This window comes from Solea solea, chromosome 9 (genome assembly GCF_958295425.1).
Source record: "Solea solea chromosome 9, fSolSol10.1, whole genome shotgun sequence".
NCBI lineage: Eukaryota > Metazoa > Chordata > Actinopteri > Pleuronectiformes > Soleidae > Solea > Solea solea.
The window spans coordinates 10,783,838-10,811,479 of record NC_081142.1 but is presented as its reverse complement, the minus strand read 5'-3'; the positions used below and the strand labels follow the sequence as shown (position 1 = coordinate 10,811,479).

The 27,642-nt window shown below is 40.0% G+C and overlaps 1 protein-coding gene across 3 annotated transcripts in view; it reads left to right on the top strand.

Annotated features, from left to right (window-relative positions):
• Positions 1 to 10,118: 10,118 nt before the first annotated feature.
• Positions 10,119 to 27,642, top strand: part of pex5la (peroxisomal biogenesis factor 5-like a) — a 76,062-nt gene continuing 58,538 nt past the window's right edge. For all 3 annotated transcript variants that reach the window (XM_058637377.1, XM_058637376.1, XM_058637375.1), the window contains exon 1: positions 10,119 to 10,531. In XM_058637377.1, the coding sequence (XP_058493360.1) occupies positions 10,511 to 10,531 (21 nt within the window). In that variant the 5' untranslated portion in view covers positions 10,119 to 10,510. The remainder of the gene's footprint in view (positions 10,532 to 27,642) is intronic.

Here is a 27,642-nt window from a genome sequence, read left to right as displayed (position 1 = left end):
CACACAGTGTTGGGGCAAAAAACATGTCACACTCGACGAGACGATGAAGATGATAGTGCGATAATTGTTATTAATGTTGATTGATTCTTGACATACCCCTGTTACACAGCCTTTCCCAGTCTCTATCTCTAGCTTATTTCCCTCCTTTTCATTCTTGTTTTCACCCTTCTCTCTTTCACTAACCCCTTCCCTCCACCCCTTTCTCTCCTCTCTTTGCCCCAATCAGTCGAGGCAGATGGCCGTACACTCAGAGTCTGGTTCTGTCAAAGACTTCCTGTTAAAAGAGAGGTTTTTTTTTCACTCCACTGTTGCCAAGTGTGTGTCCCTGCTGGTTCCTCTGCAATAACTTTTAGGTATTGACCTTACCATGTGTGTGCCTTTAGAAAATGTATGTTATCAATCAGTGCTATACAGATAAAATTGAATTGTTTGCTAAATTGAAACTGATATTGTTTTCTACAGTGGCCGACAGGGGCAAATGCACTGCAATGACCCAAAACACATGCAGGATGAGAAATGAGCTGTATAGTCACAAACGCTTGCGGATTCCCAAAACACCAGCAAGTCCCAAAACAAGACAACTCCCAAAATACCGGCAAGTGTAGAGCACTTATGTGTCTGTTGTCATTTCTGTCGGCCGAGAGGGACAAATGCAAATGTTTTGAGACTTTCTGGTGTTTTGGGACTTGCCGTTGTTTTGGGACTGCCAGTGTTTTGGGACTTGCTGGCGTTTCGGGACTTGCTGGCGTTTTGGGACTTGCTGGCATTTTGGGACTTGCTGGCATTTTGGGACTTGCTGGCGTTTTGGGACTTGCTGGCGTTTTGGGACTTGTGTGTTTGCCCCTGTCGGCCACCATAGTTTTCAGCTAAAGATGCAAGTCAGTAGAATAAGTTCTGCCTTAGAAAAAGTCAGTATGTTACATAACATAATAGCTCCAATAGATTGAAATGTAGTGCAAGAATGAATTGATTGATTGAAAAAACATAGCATTAAAGGTCCAGTGTGTGATGTTGTGTTCACACCGAATGCAGTTTGTCGCGTCGCTCCACATCAATCGCATCTATCGCCACCGATACCTTCATCATGCAAAAGTATCAGTGGAATCAAAAGTTGAAATATTTCAACTCGAGTGACAGACTTGATTTGTGCAATATACATGAAGGATGCGGGCGGCGCGTCCGGTGTGAACACAGCATTAGAAGTAGTGACATCTAATGAAGCAGATTGCAAAAAAGTGAAGGACTCCACTCAACCCCTCCCAAAGCAAAATGCCATGGCAATTCATATTTCTGTCTGGACCAAAGGGGAGGAGCAAACCGACCAATCAACTGACTGATGCAAATTGCCAACTGCAAACCATAGACCACATCTGAATAATTAGGTTCTCAGAACTCACCACACTGACAGGCCTGTTATGATTAAAACACACAACAAATATGAGTTCCATGACACCATATGGTGAGGGGATCCACACAGTCATACTTTCATGTTTATGTCCCTAGTGTCAATTTGTCTGAACAGCAGCCAGCAGTTGGGGGTCATGACAGTACAGTTCTGACTTCAGTGTGACACCACATATGGCCAGCACTCCCAGAGCTGGCAACAAAATATATGGCACAGCTGGGATGTGGTTGCAATGTGGTTTCCATCAATAGTTGTAATGTCAGGATGCTCTTGAGACCAGCACAACAGCCAGTAGTATTTTGTGATGGATGTGGAGTATTGTGCAGCTCCAACGTGTAAATATAACTGGGATTTTAGATGTATGAACATGGACATATTAGTTGTTTTTAGTAAACTGTATAGCAACCACAGGATAAGTGTTATACAGCTGTGTGTGTAAAAAATGTGGATGAAATATTCCATCGAAATTGTCCATCGACCTGGACAAGTTCCTTTATTTGATTTGTCAGACCCAGAGTCTGTGAGCTGTGTGATTCTAAAAGAGTCCAGGACACTCTAACATATAAATACTACACTATAAATGCATGGCTTATGGGGGGTTTACGGTCTCGGTGCAAAACTATACGTCTTCAATTTGAGTGATGCAGTTGGTCATTAAATCACGCAGTTGTGTTTTGTTTTTTTTACTTTTGGAACAATAAATTAAAAAAACTGTAATGGCTATTAAAAAACACACAATTGCCTTCTGTTTTTTTTTTATTATTATTGTTGCAGCAGTAAATCTGCCAGACGGATTCATTATTCTACCGCAGTGAACATCTTTCTGTATTATCAACTGACATGACTTTGTCTGCTTGCTGTTTGTTTTGCTTCCTCATCCTGTTGAAGTGTTAGAGGCTGTCTGCTTATTCAGCGGTGGTTGCTCTCCTCAATCTCCTCCTTTTTTATAGTGGTTTTTAAATAGTGGACTGCATTTGAAAGACATATTAATCATACACTCATGGGCTTGATAAAATGGTATGATTTTGTGTTTTACACATAAAAATGACAACAGCGCATGATTCTGTTATGTTTGGAAAGTACAGCCTTATTCATAACCCTGAAGTAATCTAACAACTGAAGTCTAAAGTGAGCCAGGATTGTAGGGTCTATATGTGGGAAGTATACTCATGAAAGGTCAGGCTAAAGGAAGAACTGGATGAAAACCATGAGAAGCAATGACTGAAGGAGAAAAAAAAATGACTAACCCCCTCTACAGAGTCTCTATGGCGGACAATCCCACAACAGTATTTCACAATATTCCAGGTGACAGGTGGTATCAAAGATGCCTCTGACAATTAATGTCACAGAACTGCCAGATGAAGCTTAAAGTAACACTAGGCTGCTTTTTTCAAGAATTTTGAGTAAGAAATTGCTGGCTCAAAAGCATTTTGATGATAACAAAATTGATTATATTAGGGAGAAAGCCTCTTTTAGTTCCACACTACCTGCAGTTCATGTCTTAAAATGTACAGGGACTGAGATTCAGGTGCAATGTACTTATGTGCCCCTCACACAGACGAGCGCCGGAGGAGACTGCCTGAGTGAGATGCATTCAAAAAGCAGCAGAAGGTGGGGCAGAGCAGGGAGATAGCAGGACATAAGCCATGGATCCTCTGTGTGGAACCATGTGTGGTGCGAGAGTGGAGAGTTGATGGGTTTTTAAAGGATAGTCTGCACATTTTGTTCAATTATAAAGCTCTGACAATGCCACCCTGTAGTTGTTAACTCAAGCAAGTCCAGTCGCCTACAGCCGACTACTGAAGAAGTACCCAAAAAAAAAGCACACAGGTCTGTTATATCAAGGAGTGAGAGATGTAGAAGCAACCAACAAAAATCTTTATTCCTCCAATTTGAAAAACGTAAAATTTAAATATTACCATACAACACCACACAACAGCTAAAATAGGCTAAGGAATCTGTAGGATTTACCTGTGGTGAGGAGGGCTAAGGAGGGAGAAGATCCCAATTGGGATTAAGGGAGTGCCCCCGATTCACACATGCAAAAACACATGCAAGGATGAAGATCACGGAATGCTCAGGAGAACACAGCACACAAGATGGAGACGCCACCACCCTCAGCCTCCTTAGGCTCTAAGCTCCTGGGGAAACAAGGAGAAACAGAATTAGAGCAAGTCTGCCCAGTAAAGGAAACAAAATACCAAAATATAATTAATAAACAATATTAATTAATACCTAATCTAAGGTCATTTGCATACCAAATAAATTGTGCAGCAATATGGTGGTGACTTAAATAAAGATCCTGGAGGCAACTAACCACACACTATTAACAGTATACATACAAAATAATCTGTGCAATTCAGTGAGCGGGGAGCAAACCTGTTGTTGAATAGATACGCTATACTTTGGCACACGTAAGTATTTGAAATAGCCTGGATAATAAGACAAAAGAGAAAGGTACTATACTGCTTGGAATGTTTGATTTTAATGGGTTGGGGGTTTTTTTGCCAAAAGCCTGAACTTTGGCTGAATATCTGCAAACTTCAAACCATGTTGTTCATGACGCTAACGTAGTGTAATATCTTTCAATTTCAGAGGTAATATGACAAACTGGCATTATGAGGTTTTCAGCCAGAAACATACGCGTGTGTGTGTGTGTGTGTGTTGTGTGTGTATTTATATAAGCCTATCCAGCAAATTATACCTGTGTGTTGTTGTGTTTTGAGAGGTCACAGAAGTCTTATTGGCTGTCACTGATGACAGGCAGCACTGAGAGATGATCACGCCACCTCTGTGTCAGCTTGAGAGCCTGAATACACTGCATGTCAAAACACACTTGGAACACGTAACCAGCTCTGATGGGATTCACACAGGAAGGGGAAAAAAAAACACATTATGATCTAAATTGTTTGTGAGCCAAATGTGATCATTATTTTACCACATAGATTGAATCTAAAAAAAATCTGTCACACTTTGCTCCGATCTAAATCTAAATCCAACTCACCAAATGTTGGATTATAAAATATTGTCATATGAATACACTTTGAAATTACGTTTTATCACAGCTGATGTTAACAATCTGCAATCTCAGGGTGTGGCCAATTTATGCTGATGACGTCAGATTAAACAAGCTTTGACATCATTATGTCATCTTCCCTTCACTAGGAAATCATAAATACTGCTGACATCCATCACAACAAACATATTTAGCTGTAGTCTTTAGCTTTCCCTGCAATGAAAGGCACGGTGTGTAAGACTGTGTTACATTTACTGGTGAGACTGCAGATTGTAACACAAGGAAGAGTCTTCCACTCTCAATTTGAACATACGCAGCCACAAATTTGATAAGGGAGCTGGCAGGAAAAGTTGCAGAAAATGTCTTGGGCAGCTTTTGCAGACATTTCTCATTATTGTTAATCGCTTGGAGCAGAATTGAACCAGGAGAGTTGAAGCAGTGCTTAAACTGTGCTTTGTAACATCTACACATTAGGTCCCTCTATCGGTCTCATTTCATCATATCTCCATCTGTTCATTCTGGAGTGTCATGTTTCTTTTTGGACCAAACAAGTGTATTACACAGAGAGAGAGAGAGAGAGAGAGAGAGAGAGAGAGAGTGTGTGTGTGGGTTTATCAGATGAGGGTATGACTATCTGTTCTTTGTGATGACAGGGAGGTTGTTTACATCTGAGATCTGGACACAGTAAACCATGATGTGCATGATTCATTGAGTCAAAAAAGCATGATGGAATGAGAGACATTATTTACAGGTCGGTTTGTTGTTTCTTTCAGCTACTTACTGATTTATCCAGCACATCATCCGTCATCCCTTTGCACAAGATATGTATATGTTTTGAAATTATAAATTCAAAATCCAGAACAGACATTTTCTTTGGTCCAACCATAAAATATTGCAGTGAACAGGTGACCTAACTTTGTGTTCTGGAACAAAACCAGAGCACCTGTGCTGTACAAGTCGTATATTATGCTGTTATCAATAAACACTACAAGCAGCATCAAAACAGGTTTTTGAACGAGAAACTTTGAACTGTATACTGTATACTCAAAGCTGTCAGTGCTGCATTTTCATGTAGTTATTTATTTCTGCAAAACTGGAGGAATAGCACTTATTTTTGGCATTCGCTAAAGAAGATCCTTAATAACATGAAACTAATCTCTGCTACTACAGTAATTGACCTTGCTACAATAGTTAAGTAGACAGATAAAAGGAGAGGCACTCTCACACCTGTTTGAAGGCGAGAACGGCTCAGTGGGCTCGTGAATGCAACCTGCTTTTATCAGTCACCAAACAATGACAGGGAGCAAAAGCAGGCAGCTGTATTTGCATTCTAAACAGTTGTAACAATCAGTGGGTAGAGATATCAAAGCACTGCAAGCCCCTTTGATCTACTTTTGAATTAATCAAGAAAATTCTGCATTTCCTGAAATATAGATATTTCTTCATATGAATATTCCTAGTCTGGTTAATCTGGAAGAGTTCCTCTGGAGATGCTGTGGGCTTGTGTGGAAGCTATTTGACAAATGAATTATGAATCTCATGCCAGGCACAGATAACTGTGGTAATGAAGCCGGCAGAACAACTGGATAGGCTACATATTTAAAGAGGTTGGTTCTTTTGTGGACATGTCATCTGGGCATTAAAGATTCAGACCTTGTGATAGTCCAACATTAGAGCAGCTGTAGGGTGAATGCACAGGAGATAAGAGCATTATCTGGTCAGCCTTATTGGCCTGATGCTTGCGAGGAACCCGAGCTGCCAGAGCAAGACTATTGTAACAAGATGGCACATGTAAGGTTTACTGTGAAGTGTCAAAAGTACACGTGCAGACATCTCAACATATTCTTCTTTTTAAAGGCAATTTATTGCTTTACCTTCACGCCACTGTCTACAAACAACACCAGACACATGCTACTGTTTAGCTGTGAACCTCGAGTTCCATCTATTTATTTTGTGTTCAGACATTCTTGCTGCAATGAGATGAATCTGTACCCACAGCATCCAATCTTTCTGCTACATTAACCTTATTTGATCCTCATCCTTGTTTGTGAAACCAGGCTACAGATGTGAATCAGGGTAGAATTATCACAGCAGAAAACAAGGCCAGAGCGCTTAATCCTCTAATACGTCACGGATAACCAAGACCGTTGTTTTTAATCAATCTCCAGCTGGAGTCAGTTGACTGCAGACACTGATATAAATAAATAGTACACCACTGTTTTGAGTCTTGACTGTCATCACAGCACTGAAGCAGCAACAATCAACAACCATGTTCTCCATAATGACCTGTTCTCCAACAGCAGGTGTCAGTGTCATAGTTACACTGTTAAATATAAATCACCTACAAGCGTAGTTTACCCACACTGAAGTACAATGATGAAGTATGTGCTGCACAATGTATTCTTATTACGTGAGGTAAACGGCAGGTTATTCCGCTGAACACTCCTCTAATGACTTCCTCTAAAAGGGTTGGGTGTGAAACCACACACACACACATTCAAATTGCAGGTTGACACTGACTGAGGGTCAGACCCCACTCAAGCAAACAAATCTTTATGATGACGTCATTTTCTTTTCACCCCAGACTGACAAATGGCCACAGGCAAAGCTGCAATTACCATTCCGTCACAAACTGAGGTAGAGAATTGTCTTGAGTGACACAGTCTATGACCTGCAGTGGTGGGTTGCCCAACTAGTGCCTGTCAGGGAATAAAATTGACAGTCACAGGGTGAGCGGTGAAAGCAATGTCTGACTGAATACATGAAACACAACTTTAAAGGAACAGTGCCTGCTTCATATGCTGTATTGTGTGGTGTTTTAAGATGACGTGAGACGGGTGCTCAGGGACTGTCATCCCACTCTTCCTGAAATTAGCAACAACCATTCCTGTTCTTAAAAAATGAAAAAAAACATGTCATCCATTTATGGATCCACTAAAGAAGGCTATATAGCATATGTTATTCTCTTCATCAGTTAAAAATGATCCAGAACATTCTAGTCACAAAGCTTTCAAACTCAAGTCTCCCCTCAGTCGCCTCCTCCTGAATAAAGACTTCCCATCTTGTCCCCCTGCATGTCCTCCACCTGCACGCTAAGCCCTCTACTGCAACTGTACTCTCTCTACTCTCATGACTGCAGTCCAGCATACCTGAGTAACATCATCGTCATATTTTTTGATGATACCATCATTTCATCAGTCGGCTTACAGACCTGATATCATGAAATGTACAGCGTGGTGTTCAGTGAATAACCTGTCACTGAACACTGTGTCCTCTTTGCTGACCTCTCTAGGACTGAAAACACCAAAGTGGTCATCAAGAAGACACATCAATGACTGCATTTCCTGAGGGTGCTCAGGCAGAACAACTAGTGCTGCTAGTGACTTTTCACTGATCTGCTACTCAGAACCTGATGACTTACTGCAGAACAGTGTGGTGGACCAGCTGCAGTGAAGCAGACAAAAAAAAAGGCTTCGGATAGTCATCAAAGCCGCAGGAAAGATCAGTGGCTGCCCTCTCTCCTCCCTGATGGTCCTCTACAACTCTTGCTGCCTGATCAGAGCAAAAAACATTGTGAAGGACAGCTCACACTCTGGTTTCCACCTGTTTGACCTGCTGCCTTCTGACAGGTGCTGCAGGTGGATGAAAACCAGAACAAGCAGAATCAAGAACTTTTTTTCCCCCCTGAGCCACGACCAATATGAACTCCTACGTGCATTGCTGTAGAACTCCTCTCCTCTCCTCTCCTCTCCTCTCCTCTCCTCTCTCTAATTTGTGATGTTAACAGGGTATAGTAGCAGTGCAGTGCCACAGAAACTATTCATGAACCTCATTTAAACTATTTTTTTTATAAAAATGGCTTTTTGTTCAGGTCGTAGAACATTTCTGTGTGAGTCTCACTTCAACTTAAAGCACATGTGAAGGCACATGATGTATCAGCCCATAAATGATAAATGGAACAAGATGGAAATTTTAATTTTTAATCATACACATTTGTCAAATGAACATTTGGGCTAGGGTGGCTAAATATACTAACTCCATCCATACTTGTCTAAAAATGTTTTAATTATTTGTAATATTCAGGCACTACGTCATTTGAAATGACCAGCTCTCTGCAAATTCTGACACATTTATGAGATTTATTACATTTTTAGTGTCTTTCTGTCATTTTTCTGAAAAAGCCCGTTGAAGTGCTGCTGCTGCTAATGGTGATGATCAAAGGACGTGTATCACAGCTTTTAATTGTTAGAAACACTCACGTGAAGTGGTACTACATGATCCTCTTCAGGTGTGATCCTCTCATCAGTGTCTTTATGTATTAACAATTCACACTGTAAATATTCATGCTCTCATTGCTGTATGCTAAAAATGTGCCAAACAAGGGTGTGCAGCGGTATTCACATCCATACCAGTTTACTATCATCACTTATGACAGTGCTGATTAAAAGTCAAGGGATCATCAGTTCATGCTCTGGGGAAAATACACCCCAGCAGTGATGACAGAAACACTTGCTTGAAAGATTATCAGTTAAGTATGTCTGTTTATAGAAGGAAACGTCTGAATTACTCAGCAAGTCACATTCCTTCAGTTCTGTTTTCTAAGACAGGAGTGATGTGCTTTACCTTTTGGTTAACTAAACTATCATGTAGCCTGCTAAGCTGCAGCTAGGCTCTCCATCTCCCCTTACCTGATAAACCATGACCACATATAAAATCAACAGTAAAACAGTTCTATCTACTAAAGTTCTATTGTTGGATCTTAAAGCCTGGACTTTTAACAAGTGAATATACAGTGTGTACTTCAAGCATACCAGTTTAGAAATCCTATGTACAAAAACCAAATGCTGCGGCCATCATTTCCTAACATTAATGTTCATGTTGTAATTCATGACTCAATTTATGATTTTCTAAAAGAAATTTCCATCATCATAATATCAATTATGTTTAGCCTGTCTGTCAACATGAGGAGACTGATGGCAGTGTGAGGACAACACACACACACACACTTATAAACAATGTAGTCCAAATTCTAAAACTTAGATTGTGTATCAGTACATTCCCACTAGTACTCTTATTGCCCCCTCCATCTTATATGAATGAAAAATGATTACACATTCATGCTCACGTGATGTGAAGACGTGCGTGCTGGTGTCTGACTCTACTTTCATGAGAATTTAATTAGAATCTTCAATTTGTGTGTGTTCATATCCTTGCAGGGACATTTTGTCTGGTCTCCACAATGTTAAAGGGCTTTTCCAGGGTTAACGTCTAGTTTTAGGGTTAGGGTTACAATTAGGTTTTTGTTAGGGTAAGGGTTAAGGTAAGGCACTTAGTTATGATGGTTAAGTCTAGGATAAGTCGACTTATTGTAAGTCACTTTGGATAAAAGTGTCTGCTAAATGACATGTAATGTAATGTAATGATAAGGGGCTGCATCATGGCTATGATGTGTCCTCACTAAGACATGAAAACAAGTTTGCGTGTGTGTGTGTTTTTGTTACTTCTTTAGGACCTTTTCTGGCATTAACCTTGTCAAGTCCTCATGGAGACTAAAACCTTGTCCCAGCCATAGCTGCACTTAAGCATGTGTGTGTGTGTGTGCGTGTAAGGATACTCCTCCTTGTGGAGCACGTCAGCACTGGAGGAGGCACTAGAGGGGTGAGTTAGAGGTAGTAGTTGCTGAACAGGGAAGAGGCGCGCACTCACTGAAGAGAAAGAAGCCAGAGGAGCATCAAAACATTTAAACCACAGCCGAGAGAGAAGGGTTAACGAGAGAGGGAGGCAAGGTGGAAAACGGCAGTGTGTTCAGAATGAAGACTTAAAACGCTGAGTCTCGTAATAACCCAGGCGAACCTGCAAAAAACCCGGCGCGCCTCAGTGTCACCGCGCCTGGAGGAACCCTGGATGATTGCGGTGTGCAGAGCTTCAGCACCTGCGGAGAGGACAGTTCCTCCAGACCCGAGTGTTCTGCTGCTGCTGCCGGTGCGAGGAAAACACTCCAGTTTGACTCTGACTGTGCCTCTGCAAGTCTGGAACAAGTCCCAACATCCACAGACGGAGAGATCCGCGACTGACTGACTGTGCTCAATATGTACCAGGGGCATTCACAGGTAAGAAGGCGGGGTCTTCTCGATGTTTATTTACTATATGACAGCGAAGTATACTGTGACGGGACAGATGAAGTGATGCGAACAAGAGTAGGCAGATGAGTGCATGCATGGTGTTTTTAATGTTTTCATTCTGGGTAATGTGGTCAGCTGCAACAGAAATGGCAGACTCTTAAAGTTAAAAGTGCTTAAAGAGAAGCGATGAACATCGAACCGTAACATTACTCAGTTGTAGTCTACATCAGAGAGATACACTGTGCAAGCACGTGCAGTTGCATGTCAAACGTAAACAGGATGCAAGCTCCTCAGCTCTGCAACTCTCCACCACGTAGACAACAGACACGCGGGACACTATGCAATCTGACGTCAATTCCCCACATCAAAATATGGACGAGGCACGAGGAAAGAGTCTGCAAGTCAGCTAAAACGTGGCATAAGAAGGCGCATCTTAAATGACAAAACAGATGAACCCTGGCGGAGGACAAGTTCCATCTGTCAGATTTAGTGCAGCCCACAGTGCATAGCAGTAATCCCTCCTCAGTGGTTAATGAGAACATTGTCTCTGTTTAGTTGCACGGACTGAAATCGATACTGTTGATTGACAGATGTACCTCATCTCCAGACAGCTGGTTACATAATGAAAGACCACACTCTGCAGCATTAAATACCAAACTTTAATATGCCAAGCTGCAGTATTAATTGAAAACGCAGGGATATGCATTTGGCAATTATTTTCTGAAGTACATCACTTGTGATTTTTAAGGATCAATGAAAAGGTATTTAAATGGCATATATATGTAATCAACATGTGCGTGTTATGTTATTTAAATCACATGTTTCACCACTTTCTGACACTTTTGAATGTCTCCCATCACATGCATGTCAGTCATCTCACTGTGCTTTAAATGAAAGAGGACACTGCTTTTATATGGGGTCTAAGTTATTGTGTCCAGTGAATGCAAAGCAGCTGCACTGTCTGACAGTAATGCATCTTCTGCTGTGATGCTGGCTTGAGTAAATGCTGCGTTCATCTTGATGTTGACAACACTTTCTCCTTGAAGTCAAGCGTGTGAGTTTTTATGTGTGTGTAGGGGGGGGGATATGAGAAATCAGTACTTTCTGATCTGGGGAATTATATATCCAATAACAGACAGCCAGACCTTTGTCGGATATAATTTGAAAACCTGATACATCGCTTGAGTGGAGAACGGGTGGGGTTTGTTGCCGCATAACAACTACACTCATACACTCGCATTAATAAAAAGCTCAGATTTGTGTCTCCACTGTGTTTTATAATGATTTAAATGTTATTGCATAAATTGCTATTTTTTTACCTTCAACCAAATATACCCTTGGGTACAAATAAAGTTACCTTACCTTATCTTAACAACAGGATGAGGGTTTTTTTAGGGTAAAATGTGATCCTTTCATATCAAGCATGCATTTGAGTTAAGATACAGAATATGTTGCTTTATTAGTAAGGGTCATTAAGAGGTCATTAATGTGACCTCTTAATGAAAGCATAAATCAGTCTTGAGTCAAAAAACAAAGCTCATACTGTACCTTTTATGATGTAACATTAGTCAACTACTCATAATATAAATATATTGGCAAATCCATCTTTGTAACACCATTGTACAACATTGAATTTGCCCCCCTTTCGTAAATGTTGACTTTCTCATTTATCTCTTGGCTGGTCCATCTTGATGTGATGGCAGCGTCCTACAGTAGTTATACATGAAGCAAACTGCATGTTGTTCCAGTAAAATGAGCAGATGTTCACGTTACTGTATTAAGTGTTGGAAAAGATTGATGCAGTTACAGTGAAGCAATTTGGAGGTGTGGATCGCTCTTTTTGTGCGGGTGCAACGGAAGATACCGTGAGGCGAGCTGATTCAGCATGGCTGCTCATCTGCAGGAGAGATATTGTTTCAGTCAGTATATTCCTGCTTTGATGTATTACACATAAGAAAGACCTTGAGATTGTCTCCATCTGTGCTCTTATAGATTAAACCTCTCCATAACAATCTGACATTATTACAGGGTAATTGTTGAAGTGATTTTCCTGTTTTGATATTTATGTTTACAGTCAACCTAATTATGGAAGCACTTGCACTATTGGTATAAAAGACACCGTGGCTTAATGAAAGTGATGCTCCAGAGCCTTTGGATATTTGCTCTGTAAAGCACAACATGATTACATAATTTGATTACCATACCCCGTGTGTATTCCCCCCCCAGGGAAAAGATCTTGGATGGATGCTATCACTGATCAGAAGTAGATCAAGTCTCTTAAGATCTCAGTCATTCATTCCATATTTTCATTAAGCTCCCGATTTTTTCATGTGCATTCTTTCACTGTGCGAAGGATTATTTTAGAAGTAGTCATCCATCGCTCTGTAAGAGTAAGTAGGTTACTGACACAATGTTAGAAATCGCTGAGTTGTTCAGCGATCTGTTCTCTACTTGCATTAAGTCTTTCCTTCTCTCTTTGTTGTGTTATGGAAATTTGTGGCAATCTGGGGCATTTTGATTTCTACTCAGTGAAGCAAAACCACACTCCCATGAGAAGCAACATAGTCTTAATTACCTACAGTCATTTAAGCTGGCTGATGCTGACTAGGGCTGTCACATTTTGACCAAAATTCAAATATCCTTTTAAACTATGAGAGGGAAATTCTAAATCAAAGCTTAAAAGCACATTTCAGCCTAGAAGTGCATCAGACTGTTAGATGCAATTACCGCATGTCAAGCAAAGGGCACTGGAAACACAGCTTTGTTTAAATCCACTTTGAATCCATCAGAGAACTAAGGATGTCACGTTATGCTGTTTTGCCACGAAAATGAAAATGTTAGCTTAGTGTGAGTGAATCACAGATGGGCGTCACGAGTGATCAACCTCCTGACATTTAATTGTCATTAACAATGTACATTTCCAGTCACTGCTAGAAGTTATGTTTAATGGAGGAAAATGTCGCATAATAATCCACAAACATATGAGACAGTTCTCTGCATAAGAAGAAAAGAGAAGAAGTCATGGTAGATTAAATCCAGAAGAAGTGATTAATGCAACAATCTGGATGTCAACTTTCATTAAAAACTACCAGCAGCCAACATTTGACACAGTAAAACCACTCCCAGGTGCCTTTATGAGCTTGCACCTTAAAAGAAAGGAATACAAAGAATCATTAATCATTGCTGCACAGTCACCCATGGATGTTTTAGTCCACTAAAGCTGCATCTCTCGCTCCCGCTCCAATCTTCCACTGTAAGGTTTTATTGAAACTTCTCCATGGTCAGCGTAGGACATAACAAAGGTGCTGAAAGCTTTTTTTGTCCCATAGAGACGGCTCTAAACTCCCCTTGATTCAATGAGCCATGGTCTTGATTAAGAACAATTTAATAGGCTTGCCTATTTCAGGAGCCAGGGTAATGAGTGAAATCAGGTGGTATCCGGCTGGAACAAAGGCTCCACAGACAGTTATTGCTCTCACTCCTTGTGGAAAATGTGTGGCGGAGCAAGGAGCTAAACGGTCGCTGTGGTTTGGAGCCCAGTTTCCAGAAATTGTGAGAAATGGGCAGGTTGTTAAATATAAACAAAGGAGAAGAATACAGTTGAACTACAAAAGAATGATTCAAAAGAGATAGAAACAGACCATTGCTCGAGTGTAAGACAGCATAAGTTTCACTGTGGTGAAATTTAAGTGACGATGAGGTAAAATGTCATCTTCAGCTTTGATAACCTTTTATTCCATATACTGTCCTAATAGAGTCATGGGTAATTTGCATTTTCCAAAAAAAAAAAAAAAAATGGAACAAAATGTTACTTTCACTCAGACACTTGCCATGGACGCTGTGAAATGAAGGTGAATGACATTTCCAATGTGCGTCATTCACTTTGAGAATCTAATCCTTTGCACAAATTAAATACAGAGCTGGGATGAGATTGAAAGAATAAGATTGTTCTTCCTGCTTATTCATGTCCCCATCAAAGTGTCCCTTACCAAACTGTTGATGTGTCAGTAAGTGATAACAGCTTCTCCCAGTCATAGGACTGACCAGCCGCAGTCAGTGTTGACAGTGGGGAGGCATAAAGGAAATCTCCGTCCTCCTCCCTGTTGGTTAGTTAAGACTGGACAGAGGCCCTAAAAAGCTTATGGAACTCATAAAGCAGACTAGAGGGAGACTAATGCCCCCCTTCCCTCTGGTCAAAAAATGTTTTTTCACCAGTGGGAATGTGTTTAATTGGCATTCAGTTTCGGGTCAAATGACTCCGCAATGCATGAGGGTTTGCATTAACTTCAGCTCCGATGGGCATCAGTGGTAACATAAGAGATGGGTGAACACGCTCATTTCTTATTCCCCTGCTCTGTTACAGCACTACGACGCACATTCATCTTCCAGCCAGTAGTATGGCTGTTAATGTTTGTAGCGATCCTTACTTTTAATACTTGGGAGAGCACCCAGTATCATTTATTTTATCAATCAGATCATCTAAACCCATGGTTCTCAAACTGTGGTACGTGTGCCCCCAGTGGTACGCAGGCTTCTTGGTATGAGGGTACGTGAACAGAGTGGAGCTGAGGAATTTTGATTGAAATGAAGCAAATCACCAAAAAAACAAGTCACTATATTTCTCGCTCCATCTTCATCTGATTTCACTAAACCAGAGTCTGCAGTATACTCTATGTGAGGAAGAGGAGGATGATGAGGGAGCAAATGATCTTATTGGGAATAAATCTGCCTCCTGTGAAAAGTCTATTGCTGTCTTTGCTCTGCCTTTTTACACCACTGTATTTTAACGTTTAACGTGGTAACAGTGTTACTTTGAGAGCTCAGTATTTTCTCTGGTGGTACTTGGTATAAAAAGTTTGAGAACCACTGAGCTAAAGAATGAATTTAAAGAGAGACTGGAAATAGTAACCATTGTAACATAATTACTTCACCCCACAAGTGGGAGCTTGTTGTGTGAATGGGGTGAAAGCTGCCATCTCTAATTGCCTTGTTTTGTAGAGTTTTGAAGTTGCTTTTTATTATTATTATAACATTTATTTAAATATACTTTGCACTGGTAGTTAGAAATGATATTGTTCCAGATATATGCTCGAGGAAATTTCCTTTACCTCGATGAATTTGAATTGACTCCACATGTTTTATATTCTGTAATGCAGCAGTTCCTTTTGTCAAAGTTTGACAGCAGGGGTCTGTGACAGTTTGTGCACATGATCTGATTCATCCACGATTAAATCCCTGATTTAACACCGGCACCAGGATTGGATTGACATGAGGAGATTAGTTTTCATGTCCTGTTACAGTGTTCCACATTTTAGACTGAAAACACAGACTTTTTTTTTACATATTCCAGTCCATAAACCTAAAGTCAAGCATTAATTCATGAAAAAAATTAATGTTACAATGTCCAATCCAATGTGAGCTCTGCTTTTCTCCTCATTTATTCCGTCCAATGTGTAAAATAAATAAATCTGTAAGTCTGTTTATTGGTTTTTAATTATTTGACCCGTCAATTTTAAACATTACGGCAATTCAATGAGAGAAAAGATCCTTTTACATGCTTGACAGGATGACTCCCATCTATTATTGATCATTACGATTTTGACCCAACATTATCGATTTCCTCTCACTACCATTCATCAATTTGACTGACAGACAGCCCGGAGCTTTCAGGAACACACAAATTTACATAGCACCTAACAATCTATGTTAATGCATAGAGTTAAAAATCAATAGCAGATTTTGCATTCCTCTAAACAAGCAACACTTTGTTAATGGCTGAATGTGTTGATGATTATATTTGTGATTGAAAAACCTTTTAAAAAAAAGAATCTTTATGTTTCAAATATGAAAACAGGATGTGACAATGGAACATCCATCTTCTACCACTTTATCCTCCAACACACACACACACACACACACACACACACACACACACAGGGAAACCATGCAAGCTACATGTAGAAAGACCATTGTCCTGACTCGGTACAATGGAACATAATATCATAAAAGTATTACATTTTGAGTATTTAATGCTGCTGCAGCAGTTTCTTTTATTTCATGCACACCTCTAAGTAATGCACCACATTTTGAAATATTGTTCAATTTCAAAATAAACTGTTCTCACTCTACCAACAAGACAAATCACCAATGGATGAAGGAGAAAATGTCACACTTTCCTTCCCTAGTAGGTGGCATTTGTGTGGAAGGACAAACTGATGAAGCACTCTTTTTCAGTCTTCTTTTAGGGGTTTGTTATAAAAAAAGTTTTATATTTTTATCGACTTTTACAAAACATTTCATCATACACAATATGTGAAGTAATGTCTGGTACAGCATTGGTTTGGTTGGCTTTCAGCTGTATATGTGACTCATTTTGCTTATTTTAATTATGTTAGTCCTACAACACAGGAGTGAAGCAGCTTTAGCCTTATACAACATTACCAGTTGTAAACTGAATTCCGTAGGACCGTCTTGGCCTAACCTCTTAAACAAGAAGCCTTTGTTCTAAGAAGGATAGGATCACTAAGACACACCCAAAAACCACAAGTTCACAGGTGTGCATCCTTCTCTTTGTTGGTAATGTTCCTCTGGGTGTCTTTCTGCTCCAGGTCTGTTAACACAGCAGCCCTTGCAGCCCCACATGGACAGTCCCAAGAGCAAGAGTATAAAGCCACACACTACCTCCCTCAAAAGTAGGACAAGCCCCAGCATCTTTATTACTGGGAGCAGAGGGCTTTGAAGAAGAATGGGTAGCCCATCTATCTCTCCTGCCCAACCCATTCATAACAGTCATTCTCCAACTGGGAATTAATTTGCTCCAGAAACCAGGCGTCTCTGCACTGGAGTGGAGAGAGCATGTGTTAGGTCCTCTAGAGAGATATGAGCTATCATGGATGAGAGCTGTTGATAAACAAATATGCACTTCACTACAGCAGATGTGAGCCTGATTTAAACGTTGTACATTTAAGGGCACTGCCCAATATTCAGTTAGTTCCTCCTCTCTCTCTCTCTCTCTCTCTCTCTCTCTCCTCACTCTCTCTCTAAATGTACAAACTATTTTTTGGCTATCAGACCCACAATTATTATATATTTTTTCTAAATAGATAAATATCTGCACATCATTTCCTGCTCTTACAACTGCAGCGGGTAACTTTTAAACATCAACAAATGTCCGTTACATTCAAGCTATCAAATGAGTCAAACGTCAAATGAGGTCACACAAATGCTGATTAGGTGGTAAGAAAAACACGTGGAAGAAGGCAGAGGTGTTTTTTTTTAGCAGAAGCATTCCTGTTATTGCCAAGCAACCAAAACCCAGGAGTTGCTGAGACCAAATTAATGAACACATTAAATTTATATAGCACTTTTTTTACTCTTGATGACCACGCTAAGCTGCTTTACACTACAATTTTGCCATTCTGTTATTCAAACAGCACATAGTAAGTAATACATACATATACACGTTGAAAACAACCATAAAAAGGATCAAATTGAAATCAAAGACAATAGATGATCAGCGCAACATTTTCCCCTCACAGCAGCTTTGTTCCTCAGTGCATGTGTGGAAAGTCATCATGTCTGTGTGCATCTTTTTCACCAAATTATTCATGACCTTTGTCTGGATGGTGGAGGTTCAGAACCTATTTCGCAGCCAACAAAGACCAGTTGGAGTATCAGAGGACGCATTCAATAGCACTTGCCTTTCCAAGAAGTTCAGATATTTTCATCTCAGTGTGACGTGGATGTGCCCATAACAGCAAATGTGTGATGTGCTACTTTATCTCTTTTGTTTGTGCAACTTTTGAAATAATGTACCGTTGTCAAATTTGTTCACACAGCACTGCCCATTTTTATAACAACATATCTGTCCGTAAAACAGCATTGAACAAAGTCACATTCACAAATTTCCCTCCGCTTGATCATTCTTCTTCAAGCTCACACACTTGCTTTCACTTTAAGACGTGAGGTTTATCCAAAGGCTGTAACACTGCTCTCATCTTCATTACGGGTTATTCTAATCCGTGTTTTGCTGAGAGAATCCATTTTCATGCCTCTAGCATCTTTTGATGTGCCGACTCCTGACATCCTGCCTGTAGATGTGAGCTTGTACAGTAGTAACTCTGTCTTTACCCCCAGCCCAACACAATAGCTCTTTTCCAGGTCATGTCAGATAATTGCAGTTGAGCATTCTGCATAAAGCAAGGTCAGCATATTATTACATCAATTAGTATGTCCCCACAAATGCCAATTACATCCTTGTCACGCTCACCACAAATGACAATAGCAGCCGAGCGCTCCACCCACCACTTTATCTGCGGAAGTCAAAATAATGAAGTGTAAACGGACGCCCCTATAAATAGCTTTAAATTAATTTCAAGGGCTTTTTGCCACGTGAACCGATCATTTGTGTCTCAGCAATAATAGGAATCTTGGATGTCATTTGTACACACTGGCTGAAAAATGTGCGAGCGTGTGGATAATAATAGTGCAGCTGAAAATATATAGCAATTGAACAGTGTTTTCTCAGATAGTGAATGGGATTTTTGTTTTCTTTGATGGATTTACTGCAGTCCTTCCTCTAAGTGCTCCTCTGTACACAGACAAAGCAGAGGGGACATCAAATTACACTACTTTCCTTCAGTTCACCAAGTATCTCAAACACAGTCTAAGAGTATTTCACAGTCTGCACTCTATAAATGTTTTCTTCTTTAGGAAGCCAGTGAGTATAAATTGCTGTGCATTTCTATAAATACCTATGAGACACGTGGCTAATGAATTCCCTGGCAGAAGTTGATGGCTGAGCTCCACAGTGGAGCCGAGAGGGGCGCTGGCTATGCCAATGGGACATACACAGAGTTCAAGGGTAAACCAGCTGAGAAGATTTAAAGCAGGGATGCTTCATTAAAAGAGCAGCACCGACTGCTCACCTGGAGCATGACCACAGGCACAAATCTGACTCCGCCTGTCACGTTGCGCTTGTATCTGTGTGTAGGTGAAAAGCTTACAATATGTGTTTGGGTTTTTTTTGTAATTACACACAAAGTACCCGAATGCCAGTGTGTGCCTTTTGTGCATTTGTATGCCCCTGAGATGCAGATAATGAGGCTCTGCTCGGACATGTGATACATATTTCTCCTCATGACAGAGGCTGCAGCATTGTGCCACGGGTAAGGTCAAAGGCCCCGCTCCCCCAGTTTCTCTCCATACACGCAGGAAATGAATATTGCTGCTTGGCAGCTAAGTGAATGATGATACATACATGGTTATATGAGGATGCAGACATAATTTGATGCCAGTGTTATGGCCTGAGGTCAGTGTTTCATCCAAAATCACTTACTCACTCTACCAGGAAAGAAAAGAGCTAAATGTGTTTCTTGAAAACAGTTTTCTGATTAGATTTTTATTGATTGATTTCGAGAGCTGGTTGACATCTTTGTGTAACTTTTCTATTGTGTTAATTAGTTACATGCGACTAAAATCAACTCTTTTTTTACAATACAGATTTAAAAGAACCAGTTTGCATGTTCTCCCTGTGTGCATGGGTTTTCTCCGGGTGTGCATGGGTTTTCTCCGGGTTCTCCAGTCCCCCAGTCCAAAAACATGCAGATTTGGGGATTAGGCAAATTGGACACTCTAAAGGTGTGAGTGTGAGAGTGGATGGTTGTTTGTCTCTATGTGTCCCTGTGATGGACTGGTGACCTGTGCAGGGTTTACCCCGTCTTTCACCCTATGTCAGCTGGGATTGGCAACAGCGACCCCCACGACCCTCATCTGAAGGATAAAGTGGTAGAAGAGGAAAGACGAAAGATCTAAAAAAAATATTTTGTTTTACTCGCTGTATAGTATACAGTAGTGATTCTCGAAGTGTGGGCTGCGGCCCCTTAGTGGACTGTGACGGTACTGCAGGTGGGCCATGAAATTAATAAATACAGTAAGTTTTTAATTTTGGGTTTTGTTTTAAATTGCTGTAAAATATGTACGATATATTTGAGGAAATACTTATAAGGAATAAAACAAATCTATGGCCATAGATTGATGTGTTATTTGTATTTTTCTGACCTAATATAGCAGGCAATATATATAGCATAGCATGTGATATTTCATGTGTAAGTCAGCAGGTCAGTGTAATTAAAAAATGTTGTGTGACATGTTTTGTTATAACAGAATTAAAAAAAATTATGTTGCATCGTCCCTAAAAACAAATAAAAACACAGATCATATATATATATATATATATACACATGCTGAGGATGATGAGCAGAGGAAGAGAACAACGTAGACATGAAGGCAAAACAAAGGACCATGTCACTAAAAGGTCCCTTTTCATTCCCACAGTCAAGAAAAATGTTGCCCCATTGTACTTTCTAATTCATTCCTCTCTCAGTGTAATCTGTCACTGACAGAGACAATGGGAGTGCATGTCTGCATCCAAGGTAAAAGGCCTATATATCAGTCGAAAGCTTCAGGAATGTATAAGTCATGTGCCTCTGGCCCCCAAAAAATACCACTAAACATTTGCAGATTCTGTGATAACGTGTAATTTTAATGTCTTCCTACAGCTGTCATCACAACTGACCGTATTCCCTAAGGGACACATTGTATGGGCTGTTACAAAACCTTGTAAAGTAAACAAAGTATTCTACACCCATGCATGGAGTAATGAATACATTCGAAATGAGCAATATTTTTCTCTGAAAAAATGTGATGCAATGACAGGAAGATCAAAATGCATTGTCAAATACCACCAAAGAAATTTGCAGCTCACGACAATTACTCTGACTTCAAATAATTACCGGTGTTTTTATGCAGTGAGGTTGTAAAATGTAAGTGTCTTGTTAGAAAACTATTAATTCAGGTTATTTATTTAGTTCATTCAGATTCATTGAAGGTTCAGGTTCAAGTAAATCGAAAAGGGTTCAGGCTAAAGCTAAAGCTTTCTGCTCCTCTTACCTGTAGTAGGGTTGGGAGTATGAATTTATTCAATTAAAATGTGCTGATGTCGATTTTACAACCATTGTCTTGCTGGTGGACACTCTGGATCATCTTTGTTTAAGTGCCTCGTCAAGGTTCACCCTGACGGCAGTGTCAGTTGAGAAAACTTTTAAACTTAATAACATCTACTCATTCACATATCCCATTTAATTCAAAAGTTAGAAGGCAAGATGATCTTTCATCATCGGGCAGCTACAATTCTTGAAAGAGATTATCTGCAGTCCTTGAATCTGCAGAAAGAGAAGCAGATGTCAAAGTACAAAGATGCTCTATTAAGTGTTTAATGTGTGTGTGTGTGTGTGTGTGTGTGTGCGTGCAGTCTCATATGGATGTGAGCTGTTACAGTGCTTAATCCTATTAACTTTTACATTGAAATCGGCCTGCGTCATTCGATAGACCACATTCTCTCTCTCTCTCTATGTCTCTGTCGCTCACACACACACAGTTTCACTGAGACATTATCAGTCAGTCAGTCAGTCATCATCTACCGCTTTATCCTCTGCCAGAGGGTCGCGGGGGGTGCTGTGCCAATCTCAGCTACAGGCGGGGTACACCCTGGACAGTTCGCCAGTCCATCGCAGGGCCACACACAGATAGAGACAAACAACCATTCACTCTCACACTCACTCCTAAGGTCAATTTGGAGTGTCCAATTTACCTATCCCCACATTGCATGTTTTTGGACTGTGGGAGGAAGCCGGAGAACCCGGAGAGAACCCACGCACACACGGGGAGAACATGCAAACTCCATGCAGAAAGGCCCTTGTTCCAACCGGGGCTCGAACCCGGGTCTTCTCGCTGCAAGGCGAGAGTGCTAACCACTATACCACCGTGTGGCCCCTGAGACATTATGTCAATCTTAATTTTATCATGGCATGAAAAACAGGTGGATGTTCCAGTTAATCCAAAAGTACATATATATATATATATATATATATATATATATATATATATATATATATATACATACATACATATATATATACACATATATACATATATATACATAAGTGTAATAACACATTTCCTGACAGTTTTCCTTATGAGATTCTGTTGTACAATGAATACACGGACACTAACATTGTAACTTCCAGTTAACCTTTTTAACTTGTCATCAGAATGAACAAAACACTGTGCACACAGCAGATTTTAAAGGGCATTCTATGCTCGTTTAATTCAAAAGAAATGAACTATTGACTGGCTCTTTCCAATTTAACAAACTGTTTGCAACAAAATAAGAATTTCAGTAAATGGCTGCGTGTCTGAGGCCACATTACTGTGCATTCACCTCTGTAGATGACTGAAGGTATTCATTTTTTGTGGTATGTTAAGATTTCATAGGTATTTAAACATTGTTCCCTTTACTGAATCTTCACACTGTGCACCCTCAGATACACCTGAGTCTCAATGTACATGGACAAAGAAGCGATGTTTGAATGAAGCACTGATAAAACTAATTGAATTACGTGATGCATGTAAGAATGTATTTACTTAAAATTAATGAATGGGAAAGCACAACCTAGTCAGGTGTTGAAAGTAATAGTAGCTTTTCCTTAATCCATGCAAAGTATGAAACTGCACATTTACTGCATCCTCACATTAAATTATCTTTCTGGATGGATGGGTGGATATGTGGGTTGGTGGATGGACAGGTGGGTTGTTGGGTGGATGATTGATGGATGGATGGATGGGTGGATGGATGGATGGATAGGTCGGTGGGTGAATGTGTGGGTTGGTGGATGGGTGGAACTGTCTTATTGTAAGTGAAGATGAGGGAGCTTTTAAGAACAGACTGTGAGCAAGCCTGACATTGTTGTTTCAAAAAAATGTGTTCGGTCCAGTGATGAGGTCACAGAAAAGGTTCAATTGTGTTCAGTGAAGCAAAGCAACATGGTTCTTCTCAAGACTCAAAATGACTTTTCTAAATCGACTGTGCAACTACGGCTTCACAGCTGCATGTTTCTCTCGTTTGAAAATAAAGTTAATCATTACATTATCCTGTAGCGATGATGACCGAAAAAAGAAAATTATTTGAGTTATAGAGTTCTCCAGCTGTCCCCATCACATCATTGTCAACTAAACTCATGAGGAGACATTTCCAACCCCCAGCACAAACCTCACGAAGCACGTAACCTTTCTACTTGTGACATCTCTCTACCTTCTCCTCTACCTCGTCCAACCTCAGGAATGCTATCACGTCAATTAAAGCCTATCCTCCAGCTAGCACGTACCCCAGGGCGGTCAGACAGGCTGCAACAGAAAAGGTCAATCACAGCTTTAGCGATGGTGCGGCGAGAGATAAAGACATAGACAAAATAAGGAGGAGTTTCTTTCCTGTTGTTATTGAGAATGACGAGTGGACTTCACAGTAAACAGAAGCTTAAAATCTCAAGAAACTACTTTGCACAAGCATAAACCAATCAATTGGTATAAGATATTAGAAATGTGTTACAATGGCGTTGAGGCTCAACCCCAGGTTGTACATTGTACACTAAAGTAGAGTTTTTTTCTATCTATTTATTTTAAATAAAATAATAATTATAAAGAAATATCAGAACAGACATTTGCTATTATATTATAATTATAGTTAGTTATTATGTATCATCAAATTAGAAGCAAGTTATTGGTTTTGTGACATTTATGAATGATTAGGAAGTGGCCCTCTCTCACATTGTGTGCACAAATCCATTAAATAGTTTTTTAAAGTCACTGCTCATTTCTTATTTTATTTATTGAAACCCATCCTTCTAACTCCAAAATCCACACATTGCTTTTCATATCAGTGACTCACAGCAGGGATATTATTATTATTATAATTAGAAACTCATTCAGGAAGACATCCATAAAAAAAACACAGCAGATTTCAGCTCCATCAGTCCTGTTAGAGCACTAAAATACAGCATCATCATTTCTATAAATGCAAAGCAGTCTGTTGTGAACCACGAAGGAAGTGTTCAACAGCTTTAACTCCAATAACAGACGGTAAAAGCAAATGCACATACTGGAGCCATCACAGACAAGATGGTTGCCTCTTCACAGCATGTTCATTATAACAGTTTGTTCCTCTTCGCATTCATTTGCTGCGTAAAGTTTTCCATCTCTCCAGTCAACCAGACTAGAGAGATGGAAACTCTCCAGTATGGCAGAGGGTAAGAAACAAACTAAGCTGTGTGACGTTGATTATGTCTGCCTCACAGCCCCTTGTGTAATCAGCACTGCTGCCCACATCTAATCTTGTGTGAAGAGCACCCTCCCCACCCCACAGACAAACACACACACACACGCAACCATCAGCCTATTCTGGGATGACTAGTCAAGAAATTTCCCTTTTGATGATGAACTCTTCAACATGGTGATTTGCACTGGAAATGTGTCATTTACATGTGGAAAGCTTCATCAACAGCTGCTGTCCCTCATCAAAAATGACTGCTTGAGTCCACTTGAGTGACCAAACAATTGATTACGGTGACCGTTAACTCTGATTGGTTGGTCATATGATGTTTCCAGTGTGTTATTGCAGAGAGTGTTGTGTGGATTTGATGGACTGTTCATACGTAACATCGTTTGCATGCACACAAAGAAAGTTACGCCATTGTGCATCCACTGCCGGTTTTTCTGGGTGTCGGTGTCACACTAAAGTGAAAATGTCAGTGTTTTACTGTTCTCTGGTTACAGCTACTCCAAAATCCAATGGTTTTTGACAGAGATATTTTATGTTACCATTTTGCCCATTATAAGAGATAGGGATTTCTTGAAAGTTTTATCTTCTTTTTTTTTTATCACAAAGCAGCAATGCCATTTGCGATATTATCAGTGGATAGATTCTTACAAAACATGGGAGCAAACTTGAGTGATCACCTACCCGTCACAAAGAATTCTAATTTTTCCCACACGCATCAAGCAGCAAAGATGCTGTGTGAGAAATAATTTATCATCTGTGTTTTGCACACATTGTTTGCATTTATTAATTCACTGAGGCTGAATCTCACGAGCTCCAATGGAAGTGCAACCCCACAAATGCATTGGTTAAAAACACATCTGGCTTCTTTCATGAATTTTTCCACACATTTCTGGACTCTGCCTGTGAGCAACCCAAACGTATTGTAGTGGCCAACTTGAACTTCATTTCAAAACCACTCAAAGTTATTAGCTGTAGACAAAATATACAATGGGCTTGACTCATATGTTCTGCTTCTATTCTTCAATCACCAAGGCACGGAAGAGTCATGTAAAGGTTTTGCACATTTATTTCCACTTGCCATACATCCAGGTTATATTACTATTTACCACAGTGCCTTTTATCTAATTACATCCAACGTTCCATGATACTCCATTCATTTCCCTTTAAGAGCAAGTGCTTAAGGCAGACAGTTAACTCCTTTAACTGTTCACAGACTACATGTAATCCTGATTTAACCATCTAAACCCAATCTAAACTAAATTAACTCAATACTGGCTCCTACAAGTATCTTAAGCCACATCGAGGAGCTGCAACAACTCTATGAAAACTAAACAATACTAAAAAGAACAATGTTTAGTTAAAAAATAGGAACTGACATTTGCCAAACGCACAAAAGCTGTTGGGAAATCTGAGATCGGCCAGTCAGGGCACAGAGCCAGCCTCTGCTATAAATTTGCAGATGGAGAATCTCTGCATGACGCCCTCAGAGAATATAGTCTTCATGCAAAAAAAGGAAAAAAGCATTTTTCTGACACTGATCTTAGCAAACACATAATAATTACAGATTGCTAATTCACCTGCCAATATTGATTAAAGGACATCGTTTGACATATAACCATGCTTTTCCTGTCATGTAGCTCCTTTGTAATAGAAACTTGGTACTTGGAAAAACAAGACGACATTATGCTTTCATTATATGAGGCAGCTCAGTGACACGGCATATTAATGTGACGCTTACATCAACACCTCTGTGGATTTTACTGTACAGTCACATCCAGCATACTCTGGCATGGAGGAATATTGAATTGGTTCTTGTGTGTTTGCCACAAGACTATAATAGATTAGCTTAGTCATATGTGATGCAAATGGACTGCCATGCACTTGTATATTGTTTGATTATGAATAAAACTTGCAGAGTCTTGGTCTTGCTGGTGTGAGTGACTGCCGCTTTGTTTCAAAGAGCAAGTGAGCGGCAAAAACAAAAGACGTTAAGGCCCTCATTGTCAAATCTGCTTCGTGAGCCACTGGGGCAACAACAAATGAAACGCAGTCAGCTGAGTAAAAGAGAATTATGAATAAATGGCAATAATCAAGGAAGATTTGCCCTCAGTATCTCAAAGGTCAGGAACAAAGAAAGAAAGTCTCAAACCACACAGATGGCTCCGTAGCTTTAAAGATTTAAAAACAATTCACTATCTCTGCACGCGATTGTTGACTCTAGTGGAGCAGGCACATGGTATTTATGCTCCTGTGGAGGTGGCCAATGGGAGCTGAGGCTTCTGCTCTCACGGTAGGAAAACCGCAGTGTCCACTGGGAGAAGGAGTCCCTGAGATGCTCCTTTGTGTTTAGAAAGGGCTCCCTTTGTTTCCCAATTGTGATCGGATCACTTGAAACATTGATTAATGCCAGAACTTAACAAAGCCATTGATGGAGAAGCAAATATTTATCGTTTTACAAGAAGGTTTACACTAGGAAACCTGTATTTAAAACTGTAAATCTATAACAGGTGACAGTTCAAGGCATGCATTTCACTCAGCTGAACACCACCATTAAACTGAACTTGATGAACTTGTCCAGTAAATGCTTTAAAAACATCAGCAACCACAAATTATTTTATAAGTGGATGTTTAATGGCCATTGTGGATTAATGCATTATGGCATTCTACAGTTTTTCTTAATGTGCTTTTTCTTTTTTAACGCTACAAAGTTTCTAACCTGATAGAGAGCAGGATTTTCTCTCTGAAAAGGAAGTTATTTAACTCTGAACAACTCACCACATAAAAATACACATTCAGTATTTTACAAATCTGCAAAGAAAATTGGGCATGTTATTGTGATATACAGTATAAATTAAAGGGGCTTTCTGCTGTAATCCATAGCAGTTGCTCCTAAAACAGTGCCTTGTCTGACAGCAGCTGCAATTCA